Genomic DNA, 20,160 nt, shown 5'->3' on the forward strand with positions numbered 1-20,160 from the left:
GGCTGTTTCCATTGGCATCGAGACGATCGTAGAAAAAACGTTTCAAGTTCTGTTATTTCAGTTTCGAGTTTCTACACGAATCTCCCTCACTGTTTTGAATTTATTCGGGATATTCTCTGATCGGCCGCTGATCTTAAAGCTTCTACGCCGAGTATTTGCAGCCAGATCGAACGTTTGTTACCCATCCGACTGAATTTCCGTCGAATAAATTCGAATGGCCACGAGAGTGAGAGTCGTAGGGCACACACGATGCTGGTATTCAAATTTTCTGCAACCCGTTCCCGTAGAAAACTGTCGAGACGACCCGTGACCGAAGGGATTTGCTCAAAAATATTAAATTACACGGTCCAGCCAACGATTCAAAGAGATTTTCTAAGACAATGGCATCTATTTAGAACTCGCTTAGGATACAGAAAGATGTTTTCCTGGTCTGTTTGCTCTTCATCTGGAACAAGTTCTCGGGCTTGTCCTTTCCTGGCACGGACGTTTTTAAGGGAATCGTTCAGGCTGAAAGTACAGCGTGATACTAATATGAACACGTGCTGGCAGTGACTACTGGAATTGTAGAAATAAGGATGGATAGATCATACTCGCAAGCACTTGAGAATGGAGAATGTAGTTTGTCGAGTGATGGGAAGAAATATCGAAATATTTTTGCATCATTTAGAAAAATTGCATCTAAGGACTGCGCAAGAATAATTAATTTCTGTTCATTTTTGTATCACTTGATGAGTAAAATAAAATATATACATGTATACAGTATAATTTAATGTTATTATATATATTTATTAATAATTTATCATTATTTAATGTTACACAATTTAATGTGTATAACAGCGAACATAAGGAATTGCGGAGTACATGAATAGCTGTATATGTTTCTACATGGTTTATAATCCGTTTCATCTGTTAACTGAAAGTAATTAGTGTTGTATTAGTGTTGCGAAATATGTGGAAAACATAATTTATCAAGACATTCCGTACGAGTTGTGTCGTACTCCACGAGTTTCATAAGCGTTAAGAGCGAAACACAAGCTTGTATATCTTTCGTGCCATATAAATAACAAATAGCCTTAAGGAAAAGTGATGTATTCTGCAAAATAAAAGTTCAGAAATTCAAAAATAAAATGTAAACGAATTGTTAAGAATTTACAATATTTATTAACGATACATAATAGAAATGTGAAATGTTATATTTCGTGTTAGTAACGTTAGCAGCATTTGTTACAAATATTCCTATATCGATCGCAATGACGTTTTTACAGAAACTTGACGCTGACGCAATATCACAAAATAGGAACCACAATTGCCAAACATTTATGTCTCATTTCGTTGTTTTAACCATTGTCGAACTCACATTTTTGTAAAAGCAAGCGAAACTCGATAAAAACAAAAACAAGACAACAAAGAAGAACGGGTCCATAGGCTCTCTGTGCGCTTTTAGGCGACCGTACTCCACATCCACCGCCGCTTTTAACAGCACCTCGACTGTGACACGGTTTGTATTAAGTCATCCCATAAGTTCGTGTCGACTTTTGTGTATACACTTCATGTGTTGATTTATAAACATACGGCGATAAGGGACCAATGCACTTGAGCTTAGCTGATCGAGAACAGGATAGAGTAGATTTTCGCGGGTATAAGATCGTAATATATTGAACACAGTGACTGCTAACAGTAAAAAATTGTAGTATCGGAAAAAGGATAGGATTAGGATAATTTAGATTTGTAAAATTCTCCTAATACTATTTATTAAGATAAATGAAAATAACTCTCTTTTTACCAACGCCTCTGTTTTGGTAACGCCGAAATGGCCACGTTCGTGAGCTCGTCGGACCACTTGGGTTTGCATCGACTTCGGCACGACCAATAGCGGTGTGTCTTCTACTTCTCGATACAAAAGTTCGTTTCTTAAGATGTACCCGTCTGCCTCGTGCTGCTTTATGTTGTCTCAGATCTGTCGCAGGTCATCCTCTTGCAACTGCGCTTCTCTCAAACGTACGACAATCCCTCGTTTGTCTTCGTCTATTAGCATGACCTCGGGTAGGGGATTTCGACTCAATGCTTCATCATGCATCATACTGGTCTCGGGCCTATGCTCCACCTTATAATCGAACTCCTCTAGGAGGATCGCCCACCTCGCGACGCGCACGCACAAGTCCTTTTTCCGCATTGTTAATGCGAACGCCTGACAATCTGTAACGATTTTGAATAGAATGCCGAGCAAGTAGACACGGAATTTCTTCAGCGCTTTCACGATGGCCAAAACCTCAAGCTCGTAACTGGTGTACTTCTCTTCAGCCGGTGAGGTCTTTCCGCTCGAGTAATACACGGGGTGAAAAACGTTGTCCTCGCTGTCGCGTTGCAGTAAGATCGCACCGTATCCCCCGCTGCACGCATCCGTATGCAGCTGAGTCTCCGCTCCAACACGATACAGCTTCAACAGTGGCTTCTCGCTTAACGCGGTTTTTAGGCTTCCGAACGCTTCGCGCTCGCGCGATTCGAACCTGAACGGGACATTTTTCTTTAATAGATCTGTTAATGGTCTCGCGATGACAGAATATCGGGGCACAAACTTCCTAAAGTATCCCGCTAAGCCCAGGAAACTCTGAACATCTCTAGCCGATCGGGGCTCCGGAAAATTAGCGACGGCCTTGGTTCTGCATTCAGATGGTTGAATGTTACCGCCCTCGATGATGTGGCCCAAATATTCTATTCTCGTTTGTAGGAATCGACATTTACTCCAGTTTACGAGTAGTCCCTGTTCACTAGCAACACGCAGCACTGTGCTTAGTTTCTCTATTCTACTCGAAAAGTCAGTCGACGGCACGATCAGATCGTCCATGTACGTTAGCACCACCCCTGTCGCGATCAACTCTTTAAAAACTGCGTTTATATATTTCTGAAAGACGGCTGGCGAATTGCACAATCCAAAAGGCATTTTAAGGAATTCATACTGGCCTGTGGGGACTACGAACGCTGTATACTTCCTGCTACTTTCCCCAACAGGAACATGAAAAAATCCGTTCTTAAGATCCAACGTGCTAAATACCCTCGAGCCCTGTAGCGGATCTAGTTGGTCTTCGATCAAGGGCAGTGGGTATCTATCTTTTACTACCTTTTTATTTAATTGTCTATAATCGACGCAAATTCTAGTCGAGTCGTTTTTCTTTTTGACCAAAACGATCGGACTGGCATAGTCGGAATGTGATTGACGTATTATTCCGTCTTCCAGCCACATTTTGATCTGTTTGTCGACCTCGACCTTGTCTTGTGGAGATAGTCTTCGCGGCCTTTCTTAAACCGGAATAGCGTCATGCAGTATTATATTCATTTTGATTCCTACTTCGCGCGTTTTCTGTGACCTATAATTTCGGATTAAACTCTCTACTGCCTGCTTATGGTGCACGTTTTCGACATGGGATAAATCTACTCCACGCGCCCCCGTCTCTATGTCTACTTTAAGAACTTCCGGAATCCCATCGGAGTTTTCGTCTTTTAATCTGAAAATGGAGATATCTCCCTCCTCCTGTTCATCTCAACGGTATCCAGGAAGTCTGTGCCTATTATCAACGAACGGTGCATCATAGTGTTTGGAACTACATGCACCGTTATATGATATAACTCATCATCTATGACAATATCCGTTGAAAATTTCCCGAGCGTAAGATTGTTCTCGGATCCGATACTGCGAAACTCGATAATTTCCCGAATTAATTTGGGCGCTCCAATTTTGGCATGTTGATCCGCCCGCATCACGGCTAATTCGCTACCGGTATCTATCAACGCGCTCAGTTCGCAATTTCCAATTCCAACACTTTTACAACCCGCTCGTAGCGACTTCTGCGTATTACAAACCTCTTTAGGGGACTTACCCAGATCGCTGCATCTCGATGCGACGTGTCCGTACTCTCTACACTTGAAGCCCTTAGGACCTCTCGATCCGTTCGGGCAATCCGCGCTTACATGTGCTTCATCGCCGCAATTGTAGCAACGCGTCTTTCTCGCACTTCCACCTTCATTGGGACTGTTGTTTCTCTCAACTCTGGCCAGCTTCGCAACCGACTTCGTCCTTCGGCTCTTCTGCTCCTCGTACGCGATTAGCCTCTTCCTTAGCTCCTTAATGGATGCAGCACCATACAGCATAGATTTATGGACTTCTTCGTCCGTTATCCCGTCTATGGCGTATGCTACTTTGACTTCTTTCTCTATATCGGCATAACTGGCTATTTCCAGCGTGCGATACATGTTGGCCAAGCACGCCTCGTCGCTTTTCTTTCTCGTCTCTCTAAGTTTTTGGTGTACTTGCCTACTGTTGGACGTTCTGGAGAACTCTCTGATTAGTCCCTTCTTCAGCTCATGCCAAGTCCTGGCATGGCACTCGAAGCTTGCGAATATTTTCGCCGATCCCCTCAGCAGCTTCCTCGCGTAGACTGCCTTCTGACCGTCCGACCACATACACGTGTCCGCGACTTCTTCGAATGATTCGAACCATCGCTCCACGTTTTCACCTTTGTCGCCGCTAAACAATTCTAGTGCGTCTTTGACATCTTTAATGCTTAATACCGAGACGGTACCTGCCTTTTGGCGATATTCATCACGGTCCGAGCACATCGCTCGCGTACCTCCCTCGTGTTTTATCACGTCTCTCTCATCTTCTTCATTGTCACTTTCGTCGTCGCTTTCTTCTTCCGACGATACGTTGTCTCCTTCCAGGGCCGCCTGTAGCCGTGCGCCTAGTTCAGATTTTCTCCCTGTGACCTTTAACCCCAAGCTAGCGAGGCGCGCTCTCAACTCCTTCGTCCTCAGCTTCTCGAGGTCTTCGTCTCCAACCTGATCGCGCTCAGCTCTCTGCCCACTCCGTAGGTCTCGCTGATTTACCGATTCTTCATCGCGCTTCGATTCCTTCGGAGTTGATTGACCAGCCTTATACGCTCGGTTCAGCCTGGCCATCAGCACTGACTTCGAACCAGATATCGGCAGATTCAGACGTGCGAGCTTATTTCTTAGCTCCTCCAGCGTCGAACCCTCTTCAGTCGAAAACTGTTCCTCTTCACAATTTGCCATTTTCAACTCTTTTTTTCAGCACAATTAGTTCCGTTAAACGTGTCGTTCTCTGTCTGGTTTCAATCCCTGCTCGACCCCCCAATTGTAGTATTGGAAAAAAGGATAGGATTAGGATAATTTAGATTTGTAAAATTCTCCTAATACTATTTATTAAGATAAATGAAAATAACAGAGATTAATTGGACAGAGAACGATAAATGTTCAACTTGAACTAAAACACAAAAGTCTTATTCCGCTCAAATCACTCTCGCAACTCTATAACTCTAACAACTCGATCTCTCGTCTTCGGCATCTGCACTCGCACGCTCCCGCTTCTCAACTCACTGTACGCCTTTTGCATTCGTTCTCGCCGGCATCTCAACTAACACTCCCTTTAGCATCTCTTTGTCTTTTCCCGCCCTATCGCGCACGTGTCCCGAAAACGCCCGTGGCCAGGGTCACGCAGGCCTCTTCCACGAAACTGTTCACTTGAAAGGACCGACGACACATTGATGTACCCGACGATGCCGCGGCTCTCGCGACATTGTTTACAATTCGGCCGATATCTTAGGCCTTTTGTCCACGATACTACAAAATCATGAGTGAAATGCGTATCCATTTTCGACATCTCATGTTATATGAATTTCGGAAAGGAAGTTCTGTAACAATTGCCACGAAAAACATATGTGCTGTTTACGGAGAAAATGCGTTTTTATCTCGCACCTGTAGGAAGTGGTTCCGACGTATTAGAGCTGAGAATTTCTGTTTAGAAGACGAGGAACGCTCCGGGCGTCCTCCTCGGACAGACGAAGATAAAATTCGGGATCTTGTTGAAAAATCACGAAGTTTGACAGTTCAAGAGATGTCAAATGTTCTGAAAATACCTAAGACAACGATTCATAGGTGTTTAAACGACCAGGTTTAGTGAATAGGAACAACGTTATCTTCCATCACGACAACGCTAGACCGCATGTCGTAGCGAAAAGTGTTACGTCGCCTAAACATCTGCATGCCAGCCCTCGCGACCGGACAGACAGCGACCTGCGTATCGTCACTCCGACCCTCAATAAACCTACGGACCCAATATAGTCTTTCGCTGTCACTGTATTGTATCAACAGGCGTCTTCAGTCAATACCTTTATCCTGAAGAATTTCTTAAGCCAAAAAATATTTTTCGAAGCACATCTGGTTTTTAGAGAAGTCCTTGGGTTTATTAGGCGCGCTGAAAAAATACGGAGAAAGCGAACACGCACCCATTGGGAAGAATCGAATAGCTAGCTAATAAAACAATCAGGTTTTCCCATGAACAAGGTCACCTATCAATCACGATGGTAGGAGGCCTTCTACCCATCCCTTCAAGCATCAGCGTAGGGCATAACCAATCGACATCGCGGATCGTTACCCTCACTTTTCTTAACGAAAAGTGTGAACAACGAATCCGCGTTCGTCATGCAAAAGGGCACACCCACACTGAACTTTCTTCCGTCTCAACGCAAGAGCGACCAATTAGTCAAAATTCTAACGCCTAACGTCTAACTCTGAACAGAACGCCAACGGAGCGTAATTCAAGTCGGTCCGCGACATTGCCAAACATCCGCTTATTCTATTAAGTATCATACAGTGCTCCGTCCTCTAAGAGACTAAGTTCAATTGTAAAAGCCTTGCTCTAAATTGTTTTTTTTTTATTTATTAGAATATTTACAATCAATTCTCGTTGAGAATTTTCAGTAACTTAGTTTGGCGTGATACAATGACATGGATTATAATAGTTTTATATTGTTGGTTCTAGTAGAAACTAAGGATTTAATCTAGAGGGTATTTTCTTTTTAGTCTGCGGATCTGGTCCGTCGTGTCCAGTAGTTGGGTTGCGGTGGTTGTTGACTCTTGAGTTATATCTGCTTCTGAACTTGTGTATTTCATCTTTGACTGTAGGTATCTTGAGATCACGGTGGATTGTTTCGTTGGTAACATACCAGGGTGCATTTAATAGGGATCTTAGCGTTTTCGATTGGAAGCGTTGGAGTATTTCAATGTTGGAGTTACTTGCTGTTCCCCATAGTTGGATTCCGTAGGTCCAGACAGGTTTTATTACGGCCTTGTAGAGGGTTATTTTGTTCTGTATGTTTAGTTTGGAGCGTCGGCCCGTGAGCCAATAGAATTTTCTTAGTTTTTCCTTTAGTTGCTTTGTTTTTTCCGAGATATGTTTTTTCCAAGTTAGCCTCCTGTCCAGGGTCATGCCCAGGTATTTTACGGAGTCCTTGCTTGGAATTATTGTGTTGTTACTGGTGGCCTGGGGGCAGGTTTGTTTTCGGAGCGTGAAGGTTACATGAGAGGATTTTTTTCGTTTATTTTGAAGCCCCATTTTTGGAACCACTTTTCCATGGTGTCGCGACTTCGCTGGAGAGTGGATGAGGCAATTGCCGGGTCTGCGTGAGTAGCTAATAGTGCTGTGTCGTCGGCAAATGTTGCTATTGTTACCTCGTTTGATATAGGTAAGTCGGCAGTGTAGATGGAGAACAGTAGTTATCCGAGGACACTACCTTGGGGTATGCCGGATTCTATTGGGAATGTTGCGGAAGAGGCGCCTAGGCATTTAACTATGAATTGTCTGTTGGTTAGGTAGGATTTTAAGATGGAGTAGTATGGATGGGGTAGGATCTTTTTGATCTTGTAGAGTAGCCCTTCATACCATACTTTGTCGAATGCCTGTTGGATGTCTAGGAATACCGCTGAACAGTATTTTTTCTTTTCAAGGGTTTGGCTGATCATGTGGGTTATGCGGTGGATTTGCTCTACTGTTGAGTGTTGTTTTCGGAAGCCGAATTGGTGGTCTGGGAGTGTTTTCAATTCTTCTAGGAGTGGGAGGAGACGATTCGTGAGCATCCTCTCGAATAGTTTAGACAGGGTAGGTAAAAAACTGATTGGGCGATAGGAGGTGGTTTCATATATTGGTTTACCGGGTTTAGGGATGAGGGTGATTAGTGAGATTTTTCAAGCCTTGGGAAAGTGTTGAAGGCGGAGGATAGCGTTAAAGATTGATGCAATGAGTGCAATCCCTTTTATGGGAAGTTCCTTGATTGCTTTATTTCCTATTAGGTCGTGACCTGCTGCTTTCTTGGGGTTTAGGCGACTGATTGCTTCTATAATCTCTGCAGAAGTGAAGGGTTCAATAGGAGGGGACATTTGGAAGGGAGTGTGCAGGTATTCGGTAACGTCTGCAGCAGCTACGGAGGAATGGGGTTTGAATACTTCAGACAAGTGTTTGGCAAATAGGTTGGCTTTTTCTATAGGGCTACGCGCCCATCCGCTTTGCGGGCGGCAGATTGGAGGTATTATTTGTGGGGGGCGCGTGAGTTTCCTGGAGGCCTTCCATAGTGAGTAGTTGGAGTCGGCTGTGGGGGACAAGCTGGCGAGATATTTGTGAAAACAGTCATTATTGTAGTTTTTTATGGTTTTGGATAGTTTTCTAGTTGCGTTGTTCAGTTTGCGTTTGTCCTCCGGTGTTCTATGGGTTTGCCATACTCTTCTTAGTGTACGTTTTTCTGCTATTTTTTTTAATATGTACTGAGGATATTCGTGTTTGCTGATGGAAGTTATTGCCGGTGTGGAGAAGCGGATAGCGTTTATTATGCTCGCGTTTAGGTATTCCGTGGCTGCTTCGATTTCTTCATTGGTCTTTAGTGAAGTTGAGGCTGAAGTTGTGTGTGTGAAGATTTCTCTAAAGAGCTGCCAGTTGGTGTGTTGGTTGTGAATGGAGCCATTAGGTGTATTCTCGATGATAGATGAACTGACTGTTACTATCACGGGGGAATGATCAGAGTAGAGATCAGCCGAGGAATTGATTTGGACGTGTCTTGGCGAGATATTTTTAGTTATGAAGAAATCAAGGAGATCGGGTATTTTGTTTGTGTCGGTGGGCCAGTGTGTGGGTTCGTATGTGGTAAGGTAGTTGAGGTTGTTGGTTATTATGCTGTTGAGGAGGTTTTTGCCTCTTACTGTAACCAGTCTGCTACCCCATTGGGTGTGTTTAGCGTTGTAGTCTCCTCCGGCTATGTATCTGTTGCCCAGGGTGTCCAGGAAGTGGTCGAAGTCTTCTTTGGCGATGGAGTGTCTGGGAGGGCAGTATACAGCTGAGGTGGTGATTGTACCATGATAGTCTTCTATTGCTACGTTTGTTGCTTGGAGGTAGTCTTTCTGGAATGGTGGAAGTTCGTAGTGCTTGATGTTTGCTTTGATTATGATTCCGGTGCCGCCGTGGGCCTTTCCGCTGGGGTGTTGGGTATGGTAGAACTTGTATCCGTTTATGTTCAGGTAGTTTTTGTCGGTGAAGTGGGTTTCAGATATGAGCATTATGTCGATTAGCTGGTGTTTTAGGAAGGGTTCTAGCTCAAGTTTGCGTTGCGCTAGACCATTGGCATTCCACAGAGCTATGCGTCTTGGTTTTATTTTGTGTCTGGGCGTATTAATTTATCCATGATGAGTGTTAATAGCGATAGCAAATTGTTTATTTGCTCTGATTGTTTCTCTATTAGCTTTTCAAGTCTAGAGACGTTGTCTGTGTTAGGTGAGGTGGGGGCACTATTTTGGGGAGGATCCCTGTGGCTATTTGGTGTATTTTGAGTGCCTTGTACCGCTTGGGCATAGGAGTTTGAGGGAGTGGTGAGTTTGATAGGGCTGGGTGTTTGGTTGGTTGGGGGGATTGGGATAACGGTGGGTTTCGGTGAGCTGGGTGTTTGGTAATTTTCCTCTTTTGTTCTAAGTTTGGGGTATTTGCTTGAGTACAGAGTTTTGTAGGCTGGGCAGCCTTTGTAGTTGGCAGGATGATCACCTTGACAGTGGATGCACTTCGCTGGGGTTTCCGGTGATTTCCTGCACTGGTCGGTGGGGTGTGTACCTGCACATTTGACGCAGCGGAAGGTGTGGTTGCAGTATTTCTGCGTGTGCCCATATCTTTGGCACCTTTTGCATTGGACTATCTCCTTTTTGGTTTGCGGTGGTTCGAATTTAACGATGGCGTTCATTAGGCGACTGATATTGTAAATTTCCTTGTTGTTTGGTTTCTGTTTTAGATCGATGAAAAATAGGGATAGCGGGTCTTTTGTGACTCTATGCCTTATGTTGCTGACATTGGTGACTTCGTGGCCGAGTTTCGATAGTTCTATTTTTAGTTCGTCGATGTCTGCGGAGTGGTGGATGTTTCGTAGCACCACCCGAAAAGGTCTTTCTTCTTTGAGTTGGTAGGTGTGGAAGTTGGCGTTCAGGGCCCTGAGTGTCTTGGTGAGCTTCCTGTAAGCTTCTGGATTCGTCGGCAGGATTTTTACTTGATTGTTGGTTATCTTCAGGTTATAGTCCTCCTTGGAGATATCTCTCTCTAAGGACTTGGTCATTGTCTGGATGTCGATGACATCATTAATAAATATTGGTGGGGGAGGGGGGGGTCTCTGTGCGTGGTGGTTAGGTGGTGAGCCTGCGGTTTCCATGGCATCGTTGGTGGATTCCAAAATTGCGAACCTGTTGTGGGTGTTAATTTGCGTTGCTGGCTGTTCGTTCGAGTTTGTGTCTGCTGGTTCGGTTTTGCGTTTTTTCGCCTTATTGGCGTCGTTGGCACGGGGGGATCTGCAGAACTTCTGCCACGGGGGGAGTAGCGCGGGGTAGTGATGGGTTTGGACAGGCGAGCCTGGTCGTGATTGTTGGGCCATCATCGAGCTAGCTATTTCAATATGAATAACTAGTCGTGAGGCTATGCGGCAGGGATCGGGTTGGGGTTAGGTGCGTAAGCTTTTCTTCTCTCTGGCGGATAGGAAACACTTGGGAAGATAGGAGCACGTTGTGTTCAGTTTCGACGGTTGGGTGACACGTGTTGCTTTCGAACTTCACTGGGCACTAGAGACACGTCTGCACGCTTCGGCACTCGACAGCGAACTGAGGAAGAAATTAGCAGATACTCAGAAAAATACAAATCAAGAATAGCAACAGACCCAAACCGGCTAGCTGCGGAAACGTACGAAACCATAAACATGGACAGAAGGCTAAAAAGGAAGCACCCAGCAGACCTCATAAAGGATATAACCTAGCAAACGCGAGGATGGTACCCAGCTGGGGGTAGCCACCAACATGTTAATATAACTGTTAAAAAATTCTACCAAATGTCCAAATTGGACAAATTGTGAATTTCAATAAATAAATATATAAAAAAATCTAAGATGTGATATGGAAAGGAGATACCTATATATTTAACAGTGTGCTGAACTGGATAATGTGCTGAAGGGAAGAGAATATATTATCGAGACACTGAGTCGGTAACATTTCGAATAATACTAAAATGCTAAAGGTTCCCAATGCTTCCAGATGTGCGACAAATGTGTTTATTCTACGTCTCATTTATATATATTGATATAAATGTTTCTTCTGTACTTCGTTCCGTCTGTGTCATTGTATCTCAGATGATATTACATATAAATATGTTGTCGGTAATTTACCGACCGCAAAAGTTGATGGCCCATCGAATTCAAATAATCATTTCTTTAACCACGTTTTAATTTCTTGAGCAATAAGATTCTCATCCTTAACGCTAGAGTATAAAACAGATAGTTTGACAAATATTTTAACAACCAGTGGTATCTCATAAGCCTTTCACAAAGTCAACAGTAAGTACATGTGTATGTGCGTGCGTGCGTGCGCGCGCGTGCACGCATGTGTATGTATGCACATATTTGCCATGTTCGAATACACAAATTTAAGAATTCCATTAGAGTGGGTAAGACTCCTACGGACCAGAAAATATTTCTCGAGTAAGGGATTTCAATCGATTTGTTAGACTTCACCGTGCAGTGCTTCTTGTGTCTGCAGCACGATCGTGTTTAGAACTAAAGTCTATTGTATTATGTAAAACTACAGTTATTTAAACAAAATTCTTTTGTATCACGTGAAATATTGTATATCTACTTTAAGTATATTGATGAAAATTATGAAAAGCAGTTTAGTTTATATTGTTTACATTCAATGATAATGCAAACAAAGGTGTTAACAAATCGATGCCAGCGCTACGACTAACGGCTGATTTGTAAAGTACATTTCCGAATATTAAGAGCATTACCCTCTCTACTGGAGTTTACAAACCTGTGTATACGTATGATGCAGGAATAATCAGATATTGATTGACGTGTGTTGGTGTTGCTTCTTAGATGCACAGATATACATACATATATAACGTGAGTTTATATAGAAACGTGAATATGAAAATTGTATTGGACATAACTTGAAGTTAGTCAGAAAATCTACTCAGTAACACGCATGCGCTGTAGCTCTACGAATCAATTTTTTATTTACCGTTACGTGTAAACGTACAATATGATACTGTTTCGTAATTAAAATGCAATTTATAAAATAGATTAGGTAAAATTAGATGAAACTAATATTAAACTGTCGAAGAGTGATGTATTATAAATAGTATAAGGTTCTTTATTGTACACTTTCCCTCCATAAATATAATTTCAAGGTTACTTCCTTACCGATAATGATCTGAACCTACCTGAACTGAGCGGCATGTTTGCTACTAGTGGAGGACGCCATTTTAATGCCCACAGTACTGCTTATGGTGGTGTCCGAGTTTGAACGGTATTCTCTCTCTCTGTGCATGTTTGTATGTGTATAAAAAAAATTTACATTCTATCTTGAGCGCGAACTATTAACAAAGGAAAACATTTTCCGGCTGCAAGTGAATAATAAGTGAATAATAAGTGAATAATAAGAGAGTGTAAACATCTTTTAAGATCATGTATGACACGTTAACCTGAAATACTTTTCATCATCTTCTGCTTTTCATTGATTTCACGACTTTTTATCAAATAATTACAGTTTTGTTAAATATATTTGATAACTTTCTGTTATGATATTGTTATGTTTACTTACTGTTTGATATTTCGTACAATTTCTATATTCATTTACAAGTTGCTACTGTTATTGTGCAGGTATAACATATTTTAAGAAAAACGCGAATTGTTTTTTGAGGATATTATTAAAGTCTACTACTCGCTAATTATAGATTTTCTTTGTGCACAGGCAAGCAGTTTGTCTAATAATAATAATAATAATTTCATAAAGCAAATAGCTCGAGTGTTAGTTTACGTACACCCCGTTGATGCAATCTCCATGGATATAAAATTGGACGACAAAATGGACGTAAGTACCTTTTGAAACGTCATTCGATAAGAGAACTTTGACCGTGCTGAATAATATATTTTGTTTCTATAAATCTTGGTTAATATAACATATTAAGCTAACGATTATGTACCACTTTCTTTAACTATTTCAATATAACAAAGTAAGATTTGCTTCTTTGGTCGTTGTGACGCAAACTTGTGATTTTTAATAGAAATGAAATTTAATTGTTGAATTAGAAGGAATTTCTATCATGGTACATAAAATTTTGTATAATATATCCGTCAATTGTAAGATTACTTTGGCCAACGCGCTGTGATCTCTTGGGTCTATGCTTTATATATTATGGCTCAATAATAATACATGGATTAAAAATATTAAAGTAATGTAGAATGTCTAGCATCGATGCAACCTTGCTTATTATCATCAATATAATATTTAATTGCTCCTTGTAGAGTAATGAGTTTATACGAACGTGATTATTTTACAATTAAATATCATTTACATACTTTATTTCATAAAAATGGAAATATTGAATTGCAAATGATTTCCATTAATATGTTAATATTTAGTATACTGATTATGTTTACCATTTGTGTTATTATTATTTGTTATTAATTTTCCTAGACTTCTAGAATATAAAATTAATATTTATACATATATAAATATGTTTTATGTAATATTAATGTAAATCACTCGTGAAATGTTATCTATTTATCGTGAAATGTTATCTATTTATTCATACGATACCAAGTGAATTAATAAAAAAGATGCATGTTACAGATAAGATTTTTATCACGTTAATGGGTTAAAGCATACGAGCGTTGAAACAACGTATGTTGTAAAAAATATATTGCCGTATAATAAATTAAAACTCACACATGTATCAGGAAGGTTCATCACTGGCAACGTGCGTTACCTTTTCACTGATATATTTATATGAGTACGGGCGTTGGATTCAGCTGAGGCATGTTTTGTATTGTATAACCTTAAATAGAGCAGGTCACACCAACGTACCGTTAGTTATTCGTTATCAATTCGATGAGCACGTATTTTTTATGTATGCCCAACGATTATCCTATAGCGAATAGTTGGATCGGAATGAAACCCCCCTATTTTGTGCAACGATTTTTAGATTTGTTTATTATGAATCATTTGTTATTGCAAAAATCATTTGTATAAATCAAATTATTTAAAGTTGTTAACGCACTTCTATATCGATTCAGATTAAAAAGAAATATTTTTGGAGTTTTACAACACAATGTCGCGAAGGTTCTGTTAAGCATGGTTTACGCCACAGTCAAGAACAATCGCTATTTTTGAGAAATAGAAATTTAGCGCTTCGACCATCTACGTGCCAGCGCTCTGATAGTACTAGATAGTAGATGAGTAATTCTTCCGCCAACTCTGCAAAACAGGCAACGCTCGTATGCCGTGACTTCTACGTACCTACGAAATGACTGTGAAACGTATGTCCGTTTTAACGCTCGTGTACCTTTATGCCCAGGTTTAAATTTGTGCATGTGTTATGAAAAATATTGCTGCTGTCAGTTCATATACAAAATTTTTCCGCACACATACATGTTTGCATTCGTGTGCGTGTGCGTTTGCCCGCGTGTACATATATTCTTATACAAATTGGCAACATAGTGAAAGGGAGGAATTTTGCATATGTCCCTTACTTCCCGAATAGCATTGGGACAGTAGTTGTAGTATAGCCTAGCGTAGAAAATTCGTTGAGCAGCCTGTTCAAGTTGAAACGTATTGCAATGACGCTACGCATCGACTCCAAAGTCTCATGAAATGACATCAGTATGTCAATATATACTTAATATATACCCAATAGCTTTGCTTACAAATTAAGAAAATATATTACTTTCTGCATCGATTCAAGCCAACATACATCATAAAAGAACAAAAGACGTTGATGCGTTCATCGCATCAGTGTTTCGGCGTATGTAAGCACCGTTGACAGTCACGTTTTCCTTCTGTTTGACCGGATACTACCATTAACTGCTTCTCACACCGGTTACTAATTGCAATTGATTCTACAATATTTTCCATCGAAATGGATACGAATATTTCTATTTTATATTTTCAAATGATATGGAATTTTTAGAGTTTTGCATGGTGTTTGTTACTCTGTCGTACATTTTATTTCTCATTTATAATATACAATTTGTTAAACATGTAGAAGGACCGCTCGTTGCTTTGTACTAATTTGTTACCTGGAAGAATACATTCACGAAATAACGTTAAACAACCATGCTAAAAGTATTGTTTGCGAATCTGATTTTTCTTACATTTGAATATAGTTGAGAGTTGAATATAGTCGACTTCGCTACATAATAGTTTGAAAATATCGATCGGCCCTGTCCTATAGTAAATGTTAGGAGTTGAGAAATAGTTTCTTAATAATTCTAACGGAACCGTAAATTTGCACAAAATTTGCACGTCTCTTGTTATGTATGTAGTATTCTGGATTTGTGCAGCTACTTATTTCATGTTTTTAATGGTAGAATCTGGCTAACTTATAAACACGGCGTCACAAACCGTTCTTTCTAGTATCTAGTTCTATAGCTCCATACGTAGCTTTCTATCCTACCCATGATATTTATGGCACGATTGACTTCAATTACCAGACTAGGACTGATTCATCGATTTTTCGTTTCTTTGGATGTTACATTAGGTTTGTATATTTTTTCAGCCTTTTGAATATGCAGTAAGCATAAAGGAAGAGCCAATCGATCCAGGGATCTGCGATGATTTGTCGCCAATTGATACGAATACAGAGAATGAAAATGAAACAGCGACGTTTAAAGCTGAATCTTTGGATGACGTTTATTGTAAAAATGAAGAATCCGCGTTTCCTCAAGAAAGTACGTATTTAGAAAATAACAAATCGGATGCTGATAAACGAAAAAGTAAACATAAAGCACCTTCAAACAAAAGAAGAAATTGCAATGTTTGTTTGTTAACTTTTCAAACTAAACATTTATTGGAACTGCATAATAAATTATATAGCTGTAATATATATAAATGTAATAATTGCACTGCGATCTTCACTATGCGTATTTCGTTCATACGTCATTTAAAGAAGCGATGTTGTACGAAAAGGTCGTCGGGATATAGATGTAATTTTTGTAACCGAAATTTTTCCTATAAAAGACATGTCCAATCTCATTTATTCCATGCGCATGGGAAAGCGATATTTTCTGGTGAAAGCAAAATTATGGAAACATCTCCTGAATCGTTAGAAAAGTCGAATAATTCGGATGGTATAGTCATGTCAGAATCAAATACTTCACACAGTCCTTGCCCAAAAGACGTAAATAGCTCAATAAATATATCTTTGAAACTATCTTGTTGAGGTTATTCAGTATATAAAGAGAGAAAAACGCGTGGATGAAGTGTAAGATACAAAGTATATATTTGACTTAAAATGAAATACAGGAATACAATTTGAGCTGGTCCAGATCCGCACGCTAGCAGTGTTACTTTATGACTGAAAACCCCGAAGCCAACGTCGCCTGTCTACAGTTTATGGTCTGCCTCCCTGCTATTCTTTTGTCTATGTGCTGTCGATGGCTTCAGCGCTTGAGAAAGCTAAAAAGACCAGATGTGGAGTTTTCCTAGAAGTGGTGACCACTTCAACATATCTAATAGTTCAAACAATACACCCACCGAGGGTTCCAGCAGCAAGATCAAGTCTACGCATCCGAAACGGTTAAACGATTCGTATGGCACTCCTTCGAACAGGATGAAGCAGACCGTCCTTACAGACTTCATACCGCTGTACAAAGACAAACCGAACGACGAATGGGTTAGTCCGGAAAAAGTTATCGATAAGGAGGATATTCCTGTTAATGCGACTATTATTCCAACTTCAACGCTCGAGACATTCGGTAACGAGACATCAGCGGCTGCAGAAGTTATTCAGATGTCGAATTCTGTTGAGCGAATCGAATCTCCTGTTAGGAACAAGCCATTTGTTCAAATTCATGTGAATTTAAAAACAATGATATCTTTATTAAGGAACAAAATAAAGGCTAAACTTGAAAGCTCTAATACCTCGCACAATATGTCTTATAACCTTAGACCAGTGAAAAGACGTTCTTCTTCTTTAGATGATTCTTACGATTTATTGAAGTTTGAGACCTTTGGAAGATCGAGACAATCTTTTAAAAGAAAGAAGTCCCCCTATATATTTAACCAAAGTAGAAGATCTGCAGCTGAAGTTGAGTGTAAAGAATGCGTGGTCCGTTTGGAGAAATGCGACAAATTCTTGGAGTCTTCTAGCTTTGTGTCAAACGTAGAGGAAGACGAAAACGAAGACGCTTTCAAAGAAGCAGTATCGAATATTCTGAAAGATGGATTTAAAGGTTTTCGTGAAACAAGCTCGGCATGTAACTTGCCTTTGAAAGCTGACACGATCGCGTCAAAGCGATTCAATGAACTTGTAAAATCTTTCGCGGATAGATTAATCGTACCTCAACGAGAATCGGTTGAATTTCAGAAGAACTTTAAGGTCAATAAGCAGAAAATATTTCAATGTCATATATGTCAAAAATCGTTTTGTTTGAAGGAGAACCTGCGCGAGCATATGAAATTATTCCATACGATTTACATGTCGAGCATATGCAACGCCCGTTACACGTCCATGAATAAATTACTAACTCACTATCTACGTCAGCATATCGTGTTTAAACGAAGGGAATGTTGCGTGTGTTATGAGAACTTTGACACGTCGGCATTGTTGAGGCGACACATGATTGTGCATTGCTTGAAGACCATAAGATCAAAAAAGGACGCTCCAATGGTTGATGTTGAAAAAAGCTGCAACGCATTCAAGAAACAATACAAATGCAAAGGTTGTCGCAAACGATTTTGGCTATACTCATGTTTGAAACAACATAAGAACGTATGTCGTCGAATGAAAGTCTTAATAAATAAACAACGTGTACCTTGTGTAAACCATTTGTCTCGGTCCTTGGAAGAACCAAGTGACATGGAACTCGGCATAGTACAGTCACCTGATTTTGAACAAATGTTGGATGTTTCGGGTGAGACGACAAGATCTTTGGAAAATTATTTGACTCCGAGTACGCTTATTACGGATGATACTTTCTCTTCGTCGTTCGATACAGCTGCAAAGATCAAAAGATTACGTAATGGGAATACACGCGTAAAAGGTCACAAAGCGAACAAGATGGACGGAACAAAGTTTCTTTGCATTATCTGTGGAACACAATTCCAAGAATTTAAAAATTTGTGCATACACGAGCGCACCTATAGCCAAACAGCCACAGAGAAGTGTAACGTTTGTAACACGATGTTTTCCACTAAAAGGTTATTACAGCTTCACATACTTGCTACTCATACGCCTTCGTGCTCGATGAACTACAAATTCTTTTGTAAGTTCTGCAATCAAGGATTTGTTAAGAAATCGAATCTTCAAATTCACGAACGACACTTGCATATTGGGCAGGATACTAGACTGGAGCTGAATTCCGATTGCGTTGTGAAAGATAAACCAATCTGTAATATATGCCATTTGTTATTCGAATCCTACGAAAGTTTAGTCGAGCATAATATGTATTATTACAAGGGCAATGATTTTTTATGCGCAATATGTGGCAAGTTGTGTCAAGGAATGTACAAGTTTTATCATCACAACAAGTTGGAGCATTGTCCGGACGAACCACGGAAATTGCACCCTTACAGATGCAATACTTGTAACGAAGGCTTCAACTACGAATCACATTTCCACGCACATAAGCTACACGTTCATTCGCACGATTCGACCGCTGACGAGGCGCGCGACCGCAATACATCGAATTAGACTTTTCGCATCTGATAAATTAAGATAACCATAAAATAGAAGCATAGATAATATTTAATTCTTCGATTTATAGGTCGTTTCAAAATCAATTTTCACGGTACTATACTGAAGAATCGGCCTAGATTGAGACGTGCAATAAACGCGTTAAGTACACACACACACATACGAAGAAAATGATTTCTAAAGCGCTCTTTAAGTCATGCATTCGCATTTTCCACGATACGCGTGAAATGTATTGATATTTGTTGAAATATACTTTACAAGTCAAATCAACGCTTCTGGTGCAACTGCGCTCGACTCAACATCGAACAGTGAGTGAAATTTGGGTGTCAGCCTTAGGCGCTTCCTGTTCGTTGTTTGCGATGGTCTCAGTTTGCCGAACCAGAATATGTCAAGCATTCTAGGCTAGACGACCAGCGAGAAAAAGAGTGAACCAGATATTCCATATTGTTTCCAACTTTATTTAATATACATCGTTTTGTTCACATAAGAGATAAAGAGATCTAATCGCGTTGATAGATCGAGTAATACATTTGTCTGATTTTCTTTGAACGCGTTATATTTATGTGCTTTTATATACGTATATGTTTTCTCCGTGCGTGTGCGTGTGCGTGTGTGTGTGTGTGTGCGTACGCGCGCGCACGTGTATTTTATCAAGTACGTTGATCATTACCCTATTTCATTATTGAAAAACTTTTTGTTAAAGGAAGTGCGTGCGCGTTTGCCGATTTTCATATTTTATAAATTGTTTTGTCAACGTAAATGTTTGAAAATAAATAAAAGTTAGAAAATAAAGGAAGCGAGGGTAAGTAAATGTTGCAATCTCTTTTCTTAATTGGTCTGATATTGATCATTTTTCTTCTATTGCAATGTTTGTTCGCTATAATTATTCGTTTAAACGTCCGCTCGATATAATATTTATAACATTCGTTAAAAACTGAACGAACCTATTAATGAATCTGATATTGAGATTAAAAAAAAATTCATTTCGTTTATCGCACGTGAAATGATTATATGATAAATTTCATATTTGACAGATGATTAATTTAAATATGGATCGTAATTACAATTTTCATTATGAGATGATATATTTACTTACTCAGCTATCGATT

At 40.2% G+C, this 20,160-nt stretch overlaps 2 protein-coding genes and 1 long non-coding RNA gene across 3 annotated transcripts; 2 read left to right on the forward strand and 1 right to left on the reverse strand.

Annotated features, from left to right (window-relative positions):
- Positions 1–2,261: 2,261 nt before the first annotated feature.
- LOC126926585 (uncharacterized) lies at positions 2,262–12,618 on the reverse strand. Its single transcript, XM_050742955.1, has 3 exons — positions 12,578–12,618; positions 3,876–4,558; positions 2,262–2,507 (listed from the first exon to the last, which is right to left on the reverse strand). The coding sequence occupies exons 1-3, from the start codon at positions 12,616–12,618 to the stop codon at positions 2,470–2,472; spliced, it is 762 nt and encodes a 253-aa protein (XP_050598912.1). The 3' UTR covers positions 2,262–2,469.
- A 32-nt stretch (positions 12,619–12,650) lies between these two features.
- LOC126926713 (uncharacterized) lies at positions 12,651–16,231 on the forward strand. The gene is made up of 3 exons (XR_007714804.1): positions 12,651–12,823; positions 13,108–13,227; positions 15,914–16,231. It is a non-coding gene; the product is annotated as an uncharacterized LOC126926713 (long non-coding RNA).
- Positions 16,232–16,966: 735 nt separating this feature from the next.
- Positions 16,967–19,048, forward strand: LOC126926586 (zinc finger protein 43-like). The gene has a single exon (XM_050742956.1). It carries the CDS (start codon positions 16,967–16,969, stop codon positions 19,046–19,048), a length of 2,082 nt encoding a protein of 693 aa, XP_050598913.1.
- Positions 19,049–20,160: the final 1,112 nt, after the last annotated feature.

The sequence above is a fragment of the Bombus affinis genome, chromosome 18, assembly GCF_024516045.1.
Source record: "Bombus affinis isolate iyBomAffi1 chromosome 18, iyBomAffi1.2, whole genome shotgun sequence".
Lineage (NCBI taxonomy): Eukaryota > Metazoa > Arthropoda > Insecta > Hymenoptera > Apidae > Bombus > Bombus affinis.

Bases quoted from the DNA above. Each gene is read 5' to 3' on its own strand.
- LOC126926585 (XM_050742955.1), bottom strand. From the start codon at position 12,618: ATGGCGTCCTCCACTAGTAGCAAACATGCCGCTCAGTTCAG. The intron at 4,559-12,577 runs GTAGGTTCAGAT...CTCGGTATTAAG, and splicing joins AAACATGCCGCTCAGTTCAG to CATTAAAGATGTCAAAGACG. The intron at 2,508-3,875 runs GTAAGTCCCCTA...TGTCCCGTTCAG, and splicing joins ATCGAGATGCAGCGATCTGG to GTTCGAATCGCGCGAGCGCG.
- LOC126926586 (XM_050742956.1), top strand. From the start codon at position 16,967: ATGAAGCAGACCGTCCTTACAGACTTCATACCGCTGTACAAAGACAAA.